At 39.5% G+C, this 11873-nt stretch overlaps 1 protein-coding gene across 8 annotated transcripts in view; it reads left to right on the top strand.

Annotated features, from left to right (window-relative positions):
• TNIK (TRAF2 and NCK interacting kinase) overlaps positions 1 to 11873 on the top strand; it is a 455189-nt gene that overhangs the window by 255526 nt on the left and 187790 nt on the right. For all 8 annotated transcript variants that reach the window (XM_011998297.1, XM_011998298.1, XM_011998301.1 and 5 more), the window contains exon 3: positions 3495 to 3551. In XM_011998297.1, the coding sequence (XP_011853687.1) occupies positions 3495 to 3551 (57 nt within the window). The remainder of the gene's footprint in view (positions 1 to 3494; positions 3552 to 11873) is intronic.

Consider the following 11873-nt stretch of genomic DNA (forward strand, 5'->3'; position numbering starts at 1 on the left):
CCTAGTGAGCTTTAAGTAGGCTGACTCCCTGCCATTCCCTGCAAGTCTGCCTTAATCTGGATCATAACTTGGCCTGATCTTCTCTGGTGATATGAAAGACACCTCACGCTGGGCAAGTTGCTTCATGGCCCTTTCCTGATCAGCGACGTGTGGCAGCTCAGCGTCCTTCCTGCTCGGGAGCGTGGGGATGCCTTTGCCTGCGAGTGAGCTGAGGCTACTGATTGTTCCACCTCCAGGACCTCACATCAGCCCAAACTGCCATCCCAAGGCGTATTATTCAGTCGTCTGTCAGACCCACTGAGAACTGCTGTTTCAGCCAGGAAATGAAATTTAAAATGGAAGAAACATAATGTTGTTTTCCTTTCCAGTGTTACCTTCCGTCATCTTCATAGTGGCTACTTAAAAAACAAACAAACAAAAACAAAACAAAAGACACAATAGCAACAACAAAAGCCATGTATACTAAGTTTTTTAAAAGAGCTGATATTTTATTTATTTCCACAAGAACTGCCCACTGCCTGTGTTTGAAATGTAACACAGGTCACTTTTATCCTGCCTCATCTCTGGTCTTGGGCCAGTACCATAGGCTAGCTCAGCCCTAGGCTGCTGATGGAAAGAACTAGGTGTTGAGGTGTCCTTGTAACAAATTATTCACTCAAAGAGGATTTCCTGCTTCTTAAGGACTTAAAAAAACTACTGCAAAGTCTCTCAAAGTGCATGCTGGCAGACATGCCTCAGGGACTCCCTCAGGAATGAGGGGAATTGGGAGGCAGAGCAGACTAGAGTTGGGTGCTCAAGTCCCTGCTTGAACCAGGGGAGTTCACTTAAGGTTTTATTTGGGAAGAAGGTTGGGCTGCAAATGGAGCCACAGGGGAAGGAAGGAAGGAAGAGAGGAAGGAAGACCAGAGAGGGAGAGAGGGCTATTAATCCTTTGAGGTCCTTGGAATAATACACCCAGGGACATGTTCACTGATAGACAGAGGTGATGAGGAATTGACAGTGAGGTATCAGAGGACAGAGTACTTTAATTGAATCTAGAAAGAGAAAGTTGTCTGAGGAGTCAAGAAGGCAAAGGGCACCCCAGACCAAGAAAACATACCATCTGAGAGGCAAGAAACAATCAAGTACATTTACAGAAGTGCAAACTGTTTGTTCTCAAGGTCCACAGAGTAAGAGCAAGTGGGAGCCTACCAAGGTGGTGTGGCAGAAAGGGGGTCAGCTCTTGAAGGGCCTTGCAAGCCGTGCCCAGTGGTTTGTCTGTATCCTGTTACACATACCATTAAAATAATTTCAATGCAAATCAGCTATATAATATCAGACAGACCTTCTGTATTTGCCTACATTTCCCCTACCCTCTTTCAGTGCTTTAATAGATGAAGCCATTATTTAAGACATGATTTATAGCCATTACTTGAAAGTCCACTGTTGGTTACAAAGCTGTTGATTCCTTTGCAAGGGTCATCATTACGGCATCACAGACTCAAAAGAGGACGCTGTTGCTCCTTCTTCTTTGTGCAAGATTGACTCGTGGTTTGCAGGAAAGGTAGCATTGCTGCTCTGCAAGAAAGTTAGTGTTCCTGGTTCTGTAGCAGTGGCACTTCTCTCCCTATCAATCTTGTGAAAACTAAATTTCTACATGCTCCTTGGGATGGAAAGAGTTGGTAGGGCTGACACCCACTCACTGCCCTCTCCACCAGCCACTGAGCCCAGTCCCCCTACATTTTGTAGATGGGGAAATGAGGGCCCAGACACACCTGATGGTCGTGGGCAGAGCCTGGGCAAGAACTGGGCCTCTGGGATTCTGGTCCAGGGCTCTTTACAAGGTAACACGCCACCCCCTCCCTTGATTTCAGGAAAGTTGAAATAAATGTGAGGGGCTGTATCTGTGACCATATTGGATTACTGACCTACTGTCTCCTTCTTTGTGCTCTTTCTCCAGTGAGGAGGAAAAAAGGGCAGCAGAATGGGGGTCAAAAGTGGAAGGAAGCACTACCAGAATCAGAGTAAATAGATTTTTAAAGCTGAGATATGTGAGAAGAAAGAGGGCAGGCAGAATGGGCAGAAGTTAAAAGACCAGAGGAGTCGGGAAAATTAGGGTAGTAAGGGAGAGAAGTAGCAGAAAAAGGGAAAAGATTCGAGAGCATGAAGATATAGGAGCTCTCAATTACAAAACTGACCCAATAATGTTTTCTACCACAATTTAAAAAAAATTTGATCCAACTAAGCTAGCACATTTTCACAAGCTTCAACTACTGAATCTAAATCATACCAGGCCAATCGCTTTTTCCACACCACAATTATATATGCCTCCTTATCTGTTGTTAATTCATAAACATGCCACAGCATCTATGGGGTAGACCCTTACTTTTCCAGGTACTGGAAATACATTGATGAGACACGGTGCTTGCCTTTAGGAAACATGTAGTTCAGTAGGGAAGGCAACATTTAAAATTAATCAGAAGACAGGACCATACATAATTACAACCAGCATCTGCTGACAGCTAATCTGCATATGTCACTGCCAAGTACTTTGTATGCATTATCTCATATCGTTCTCACTACAATTCTGTGCATTAGGTATTATTATTTCAGTTTTTGAGATGAGGAGACTGAGGCTTGGAAGGTTGAGGGACTTGCCTAAGGTCATGCAGCTAGGTTTTGAACCCCCCTGATCTTAGAAGCTGCATTTTATTGCCTGATAGCAGCAATAACTAAAATGTATTTTGGAAACTATATATAAAATTCATGTAAAAGTAGTGAGTATGACCATCTTTGCTGTTGTCTGAGAGTCACATTTAGACATTGTGTTTTCTCAAGGAGCAAGCGAAGAGAAAATAATTCTCTTCTGAGAGTGCCCCCTTGGCGCTCCCTACTTGCTTCTGATTTTGCCATGTGGTTGCTGCTTCACTGTGGTTCTAAAGACCAAAAGTGCCCACCTTGGGGAAGCAGTCCCTAATGTTCAGCACTGTCTCCTTGATCACAAATTTGGATTGATTGCTGTCTGTTTTATTTTAGGTTCCCTTTTAAATAAAGATAAATGAACAATCTCAGGTGAATTATAGCAGAATCATATCCAGTTAAAACCATTACAGGATATTTTAAGAATGAAAGAAACCAAAGTTTCTTCATCTACCAAGTGTTTTCTAACAGAGAGATATTTGTGTATTTTCCACGCAGGCCTAGCTCCCCTTCCACGTAAATCCTTCTCTCACATAAGCTCTTGTCAAATGCCTTGGAGAGGAAGTAGAACCAAATTGTTCAACATTGCATCTTTTATTTGACTTGACACCCACTGTGAAAATAAACAAAGCGACTGGGGATGTTTTACAAAATAACCACTAAATAGACATGGTGTTTCTGTGTGTGTCTGTCTTTCTCTCTCCCCCCATTGACATAGTACAGCACTGATCCAAACAATTTTTCTTTATGGTTGGAATTGAACGCTACTATTCGTCATCAGAACTAAATCTTTTGTTATTATTTTTCTTTTACAGGGTCGTCATGTCAAAACGGGCCAGCTTGCAGCCATTAAGGTTATGGATGTCACAGGGGTAAGTGTCTTTATCTTGCCATCTCTATAGCCATGCAGATGCTCCTTGACTTACGACGGGGTCACATCCTGATAGGCCCATCATAAGTAGAAAATATCGTAAGTTGAAAATGCATTTAATACACATAACCTACCTATCGAACATCATAACTTAGCCTAGCCTACCTTAAACATGCTCAGAACACTTACGGTAGCCTACAGTTGGGGAGTCGTCTATCACAAAGCCTATTTTATAATAAAATGTTGAATATTTCATGTAATTTGTTGATTACTATATTGAAAAACAGAATGGTTACACAGGTACTTGAAGTATGATTTCTACCAAATGCGTGTTGATTTCACACCACTGTTAGTCAAAAAAATCGTACGTTGAACCATTGTAAATGAGGGGTCATCTGTATATTTGTAATAAAGAAGTTAATGATAGAAAAAAATTGTTTTCCAGAAAAATAATCTTCCTAAATATCTAATATTTTTACCCACTTGTGTTTAACATAAGGAAGAGTATGCAGTAGCTGACTGAAGAGATCATGGGTACATCACTCTAATTAAATGCGATACCTACACACTGCCTTATGTAGTTAGAGTGAATACTGTGTGCCAATAATTTACATAAGCACAACCACAGATATTTGCATATGAATGCAGAACAAGGATTTGAAGATATTAAATGAATAATACTGAGATTATACAGAAGAAATGAGTCTTAACTGTTTTCCCAAAGGTCTGCCTACCACTGGAGTAGACAGGAGCTTGGATGACTCTAAGATCCTAGTAGGATATTTAACATGAATATTTCCCAAAACAAAATATTACTGATCAAATAATCACAATAAACACAAATTCTTATCATTATAGAACAACACTGAAACAAAATTTCTGCCTAGATAATCAAAAGCAATCTAAGAAATAGATTTTATTTTAAATACAATCTGATGTTTTCTATCCTTTTGCTAGGCTTACTTAAAATATTTTAATGCCTTTTCAAGAGTACACAGCAAAAATCAGACTTGAAAGGATTCACTGGACATCAAAGGCATGTTAATAATTTTCTGTTGTCCTGGGGATTTTTCTAAGATGTCTGTCTGCTGTACATGAAAGCTGAAAGACCAAAGTCTTCCATTCAGTCCAGAAGTTGATTATTCAATATAAATAGACATAGAATGAATGGGTCACACAAAAGCATCAAATAAGAAAAACAAATAGGAAAACTAAATAAATAAATAAGAAAGACACACAGTATGTCTGTATGACAAACTTCAGCCCATACCTTTTGGGCTCACTTTGTTACCTTTGATAAATATATGTTATATGATAGTTACCTATCATAATACACATTTCACTAATTATTGTTTACACCACACATTGTACTGACTTATGATTTATCTAAATTCCTCTTTAAGTTATATGTATTTTTAACGAGTAAAAGATTTTGTTCCTGTACATTTGTTACCATTTAGTTCAAGTACTAATTCTTTTTATTTGTCTTAAATACATTATTTGAGTTTCAGGTGTTGCAAAAGTTCAAATATTTAGTCCCAGTTAGTTTATTAATTCACCTGGCCTTTACTGAATAATAAACTGCATGTTCATTATATTAATTCGGTTTAAGAAAACTCTAAATAACAGAAGATTAAGCAAAATAGAAGTGTCTTGCTCTCTCATGTTAAAGGAGCCTAAAGGTGGACAGCTCAGGGATGTATGTCAGTGATGTGGTAGAGTGAAGGATGTTTTTATCTTTCTCCTCCATCATTCTAATGCACAGCATCCACAGTTACGGTTGCTTTATGGTTCAAGATATTTACTGGATTTCCATTGATCACACTTTATGGCAGGCAGAAAAGGGAGAACAGGGGAAGCAGAGGGGTACAAATGAGCCCCTTCCAGTGAAATATTTTCTACTTCCATACAACATTACTACTTCTGCTTTCATTGCCCCTATCTAGCTGCAAGGGAAGCTAGAAAATATAGTCTTTTATTCTACTAATGTGTCTAGTTAAAAATCCAGATTCTATTAGTCAGAAATGAAGGGAGAGTGGATACTGGAATGGTCAATTATCAGGATCTGACACAAAAATTAAGATCAGATACTATCAGTCTCTACACAGAAACCCATTATAAATATATAAACATTTTACAGAGCTCCAACCACAGGACGAATCAGAATTTGTTTTGCAATTCAGCTGAAGTCATACTACTGTATTTTCCTTGGATTGAATAGAATCTCTGCATAATGACATGAGCTTGGCAGTTTAACAATTAATGGCTGTGGAAGGAGTCCAAGACATTCATGCTCTAGATTAAATTCTATTGTGTGGTTCTGAAGAACTACAGTTGAGAGTTCCACTGATGTCATTAATCTCGGTGCATAAAATGCATATTGATGCTCAAAGTATGACTCTGAACAATTTAAAGCCTCACAAGTAGAACCAGAAACTATACAAACTACTCAAGAACCACTATTGCTAGACTACCTTGCTTGGAATTAAAAGTTACAGTTATTTTTCCCAGGGTATGTATTGTCAGCTTAAGGAATGTCTGTCAGTCTTTCTAAACTGGGTTTCATTAAGCATCTAAGCCCTACAGAAGATGACTTGAGAGACTGTCTTCTCAATTCTCCCAAGGAGAGTGCAGATGTAAGGCCATTTTACATGCAAAGGAGTGTCAATCCATTACATAGAGTGGATACTTTATAGTATTTAGGCTTAATTATCTTGGGGAACTCCTATTGAGGAGGGCTAGATAGTTTCTGTGATTCAGTCACATCACTGATGATTATTTAACCACTGACTTTTCACAAAGGCAAACATGGATGCACATCAGGAAATGGTTTTCTTATTTTTGTGGTGTCTGATGTGGCATCAAGTGATGTTTGTATCACCCCCTTACACATCACAGTCAACATAAAATTTCCTTTGTGAAACTCATGTGGTGCCTTTAGAAAACAATCTATTCTATTTTGCCATGTTGTCTTTTGTGTATTACAGAATGCTGTAAAAGCTTCTTACCAATTATTATAATTGTACTCATTATGACTGCTCTGTTAAAAACTGAAATCAATTCTCAAAGGTCGTCTTTGTTAATTGTATGCTATGACCTACTACAAAGTTACTATAGTTTATTGTTATGAAACTGATAAAGCCACAAGCCTAAAATCCATTTTTAAATTATTGTTTTTATTCTATATCACTTCCTTTTTTATATAAAATAGCCATTGAGAGAACTGGATATAATGCTTATATCCTTCCATTTTTAGAGCTGAAATACTTCCAAATTTGCCAATATTTGCTTCAGAATTCGTGCTTAAACTCAGAGTAGGCCTTGAAGATCTTAAGTTCATGAAATCATTATGGAAATTTCCCTCATTTTGTCACAGTCTGGGGTTTACCTCTCAGCTGGATTTTTGCACTCTAGATTGACCTATGGCATCTAGGAGGAGCTAGACCCTCCCAGGTAGTGTTTCTCAAAGTGGACCATCAGCATCAGTGGGCAGTCAGCACCCCTAAGGTACTCATGAGAAATGCAGATTCCTGGGCCTGCCGCAGGATTTCTGGGGTAGCTTCAAAATCTGCCTTTTCTATAAACTCTTCGGAGTGTCACACACATCAAAATGAGAGTACCACTTGTCTAGGGTCTTGTATTTGCTTCTTTCTGGCCACCAAGTGTGAAGGAGCTATTTTTTTTTTTTTTTGATAACCCTGTAAATAATCCCCATTTTCATTTGGATAAAAATTCCTAGTGTAAAGTAGTCCCTTTACAATGACACCTTGAGGTGCATATAAGACTTAATGAAATTAAGTCTTAATATTGTAAGCTTTTCCCTTTACAATGACTGGTTGTGATTACTCAGGACATTTGAGGTTGTAGTACCAAACCTCCACCTAAACTGAATGAAGCTGAAAAGGGAATTTACCAGCTTGTATGAATTAAAACAACAAAAACCTCAGCAGGATGCAGAGAGTCACCTAACATGATCAGGATTTTGTCTCTCTCCATCTGTGGGCTCTGCTTTCGTCCCAACAGCAGCTGCAGGCTCATGTTTTCACTACCCCATTGCCATTAGTCCCTGCAAAGGTGCCAGTCTGAGTATCAGTGGTCCAGCTTGGACCATATCCCCATCCCTGAGCCAATTTCTGACTCTCCAGTCCACGCTGGGCTGGATGCCTGGCTCTGCAACCTACCGCAGGGACTGAGAGTTGGAGAGAGTTGATTTCTCAAAGAAAAACCTGAGCGTTATTATAGAAAAGGGTGGAAAAGATGCTGGGTGAGCAAAAACAGGAGAATTCTATGACCATAATATCATACATTCTAGTGAGTGTGTTCAAAAGTGATTTGATCCTTAAGTAAACTCTTTCTCTAGTTACACTTTTTATATTCATATCAAAAAGAATAATAATGGTAGCTAGCACTAAATGAGTGATTACTATGTGCCAGAACTCTTTAAAATACTTTCTATATATTAATTCATTTGATCCTCTCAGCAGCTAACCAAGCAGGTTCCATGATTAGCCCCATTTTAGAGATGTGAAAGCGAGGCATTTTAAGTATCTTGCTCAGTGTAACATGGCTGCCAAAGGAAGGAGTGAATATTTCAGCCTGAGCAGTGTAACCCCATCCTTTAAGTCTATCCTCTTAACCACATTGTTTTCAGTCTTCAATTCATGTAGTGTTTAATTTCATGTGATTCTTTTTTCATTGATTTATTCAACAAACATTTACTAAAATCTACTTTATGATAGGCACTGGAAATTTAAAGATGAAAAAAATAGTCTTTTGCCTGTTCACAGTAACACAACCTTGCCCTAAATATTTATAAATAAAGGTTATACACTTTATAACAAGGTTGTAGAATTTGTAAATAATGTTACTTGTAAACTTTGATGGGACTGTGAGGAGACAGTCTTCACTGAGGAAGCCCAGGAGGACAATCAGGTGAGGATGTTCCGGCCAAGAATACAACCGGTGCCAAGGCATGAGGCTGAGACGGCATGTTCTGGAAACTGCACATAGCTTAGTTTCGAGGGTAAAAGTGCCAAGAAGGGGTTGATACAAGATGAATCTAGACACGTTAGGATGGGCCAGGTTATGAAGGAATACTGTGACAAGGAGTTTACAACGTTTTTAATTTTCAGTTTTCTCAGTAGAACACTTTGATAAAATAGTCTTGGGGAAAAACCCAATATATAAAAGAAATGTAAGGAGACTTGCTTTTCTTTTCTTTTTTTTTTTTAAACCAAGGGTGGGAGACCGTAAGTCCTGACTCCTTTCCTCAAACTACTACTAGAGCCAATGCAAGAGCCAGAAGTTGAACAGGAGAGTGACACGGTAGGATTGCCTACTAGGAGGATCCATGCTAAGCCCTGCTTCCCTGAATTCCTATTTCTGTCTTACTGAATTTCTGTGGGTGAAGCTTCTGACCAGCCTCCATCTCTTTCTGAAGAGTAAGGAAGTGGTCTTCTCCCAGTAGTAGACTGCTTTGCCCATCATTAAAGGGTTCAGTGAATGCTTGCTGAAATTGCACAGAAAGAAAAGAAAAATCTTTTCATCTTGGGTTGTTTGGAAGAGTAAGGGGGACACATTGTTCCAAGTACATTTGGTTCTTTCATCCCAAAGGGAGGCAGTTGAGTGGCGTAATTAATAGCATGCACATAATAATATTGTTAATAATAATAATGACAATAGGCACAGGCCAAAAAGGGGCTAATGCTGATTGCTTATTATGTGCCAAGCATTGTTCTTAGTACTTAACATGTATAAATTAATTTAATCCTTAAAACAACGTCCATTAGGAGAGTACTGCTGTTATATCTGTTTTACGAAGGAATTGACAGCAGAGAGCCCAAGAAACTTGCCCAAGCCCCACAGATAGTAAATGGCAGGGTTGGAATTCAAGTCGAGCCAGTTGGGGCATATGCACACGCTCTACAGACATCTTATTATAGGATGAAAAATGGGAGAGTATTGCCAGAGCATGGCCTTCAGATTCAGAGAGAGCTGGGCTTATGTTCCACTCATCTCCTTACTGATTGTGACCTTGGGCAAATCTTAACTTTTCTGAGCCACAGTTTTCTTATTGGTTAATGTTGCAAGCTTGTTTTGGGACTTAAATGGGATATAATATATTGTACCTGACACATAATAGGTCCTCAATACATGATTTTAATGGTTAGTGCCAGTAAGGTACATTGAATCACTGAATAAGACAGGCAATAGGAATGAAAAGATTTTAGTGTGCATTAAAATCCTGTAGTTGTGTACTTCGATGACAGCCTGATCTGTGAACTGCATGTCCACTTGTGTTAGTTAATTGCTGATATGGGTAAATAGTTTGCACTCACCCTATCTTTACCACCTCAGTTACAGAGTTGCTAACCTTACCCTGAATAGTATGTAGCTGAAAAAATGGCTTACTAGAGCAGGATCCAGGAAAGAAAGTGAAGCTAGATTCCAGAGGCTGAAGGCTGAAATCACAAGATTTAACTCATTCATTTACTTGCGAATGAATGAATGCACCGCGCTACGGAGTCATCCGGTGAACAAGACAGACATGGGCACTATCTTCTGGAATCTTATATTTCAGTACAAGACATTTAGTGGTTAAACAATAGCAGTCACAATTCTGATTAGCTTCCAAGCAGTATACAGAGTATGAAGAGAGAATTTAAGAAGAAACTGACCTAGCTGAGTGGCCAATAAATGACTTCTGAGAAAGTGACAGCTGTGTGAGATCTACAGGATGAGTAGACCTTGGTTAGCCAAGTGAAGGGGTAGGGGAGGTGCACCTCCAGACTGGGGAGCTTGACCTTCAGGTGATGTCAGCAAAGCTTGGGGATTCCCATCTGAGGCTCCTTTGCCACAGAGACCCTCTGGACAGTTCTATGGGACTTTTACTTTGGAGCCATTTATGTAGGTGTCTTCAGCAGACAGAACAGTCTGATCAAGCACATGGTCAAAACTTTTAACAGAGAAAAGATAAACAAATGGCTTTTTTGTCTTCATAATACCCTCCACCTTTTGTGCTATTTTCAGTGCTTCAATTCTGTATGCTATACAGCATGTAGAACTTGGAAAGCTTCTAGGGTTCTAAAAATGAACAACTGAGCTGCCCACTCCATGCACACTTTAGCATCTGTCCTCTTCTTGCATACAGATTAGACCCCTTTTGGTGGCTTATGTGTGCCTGGGTCTCTGCACATGTTCATGCATGCTGTGTGTATGGCCTGGGTGTTGGGCTTCTCATATGTGTATGCTCACATGTTAGATACATTGCTTAAGAGCAAAAACATAGGCCTGGGGGCTACTGTCTATACCTCCAAACTAATAAACGTGAGCAATAGTTTTTAAAAATTTTTTTTACATCATAATAGTTTGTATTCACTGTTCCTTTTGCTTGTGTACCTCAAAGCATTTGATCAAAATTATAATTAATTCCTTTAGCCCCCTAGTGGGGTGGAGATGCCTGTAGATGAGAAAATTGGCACACAGAAACTGGGGTGCTTGGAGTCACTGACTGGGCTGTTCAAAGCCTGATTTCCAACCAAGTTCCCAAGCAGTAGAATACAAGGTCTCCTTCTGCAGGTCCATCCTTTCCTTTATGCTGTCAACACTTCCCACCTCATATTTATTCCCCTCTTTTGACTTTCCCAGGTCCTCTCTTGTTGAGCTCTGTTTTTCTTCTTTGACTTGACTTCCTCATCAGTATTTTGGATTTCTGTTTAATGACTTGGGCAGTTCAGCTTTTATTTTTATTTATTGATTTTTCATTATACTTTAAGTTCTGGGGTACATGTGCAGAACGTGCAGGTTTGTTACATAAGTATACACATGCCATGGTGGTTCGCTGCACCCATCAACCCATCATCTACATTAGGTGTTTCTCCTAATGCTCTCTCTCCCCTTGCCCCCCACCCCCTGACAGGCCCCACTGTGTGATATTCTCCTCCCTGTGTCCATTAGTTCTCATTGTTCAACTCCCACTTACGAGTGAGAACATGCAGTGTTTAGTTTTCTGTTCCTGTGTTAGTTTGCTGAGAGTGATGGTTTCCAGCTTCATCCATGTCCCTGCAAAGGACATGAACTCATCTTTTTTATGGCCGTGTAGTATTCTATGGTGTATATGTGCCACATTTTCTTAATCCAGTCTATCACTGATGAGCCTTTGAGTTGGTTCCAAGTTTTTGCTGTGCATGTGTCTTTACAGTAGAATGATTTATAATCTTTTGAGTATATACCCAGTAATGGGATTGCTGGGTCAAATGGTATTTCTAGTTCTAGATCCTTGAGGAATTGCCACACTGTCTTCCACAATGGTCAAACTAATTTA

Source organism: Mandrillus leucophaeus, unplaced genomic scaffold (genome assembly GCF_000951045.1).
Source record: "Mandrillus leucophaeus isolate KB7577 unplaced genomic scaffold, Mleu.le_1.0 Scaffold566, whole genome shotgun sequence".
In the NCBI taxonomy this organism is placed as follows: Eukaryota; Metazoa; Chordata; class Mammalia; order Primates; family Cercopithecidae; genus Mandrillus; species Mandrillus leucophaeus.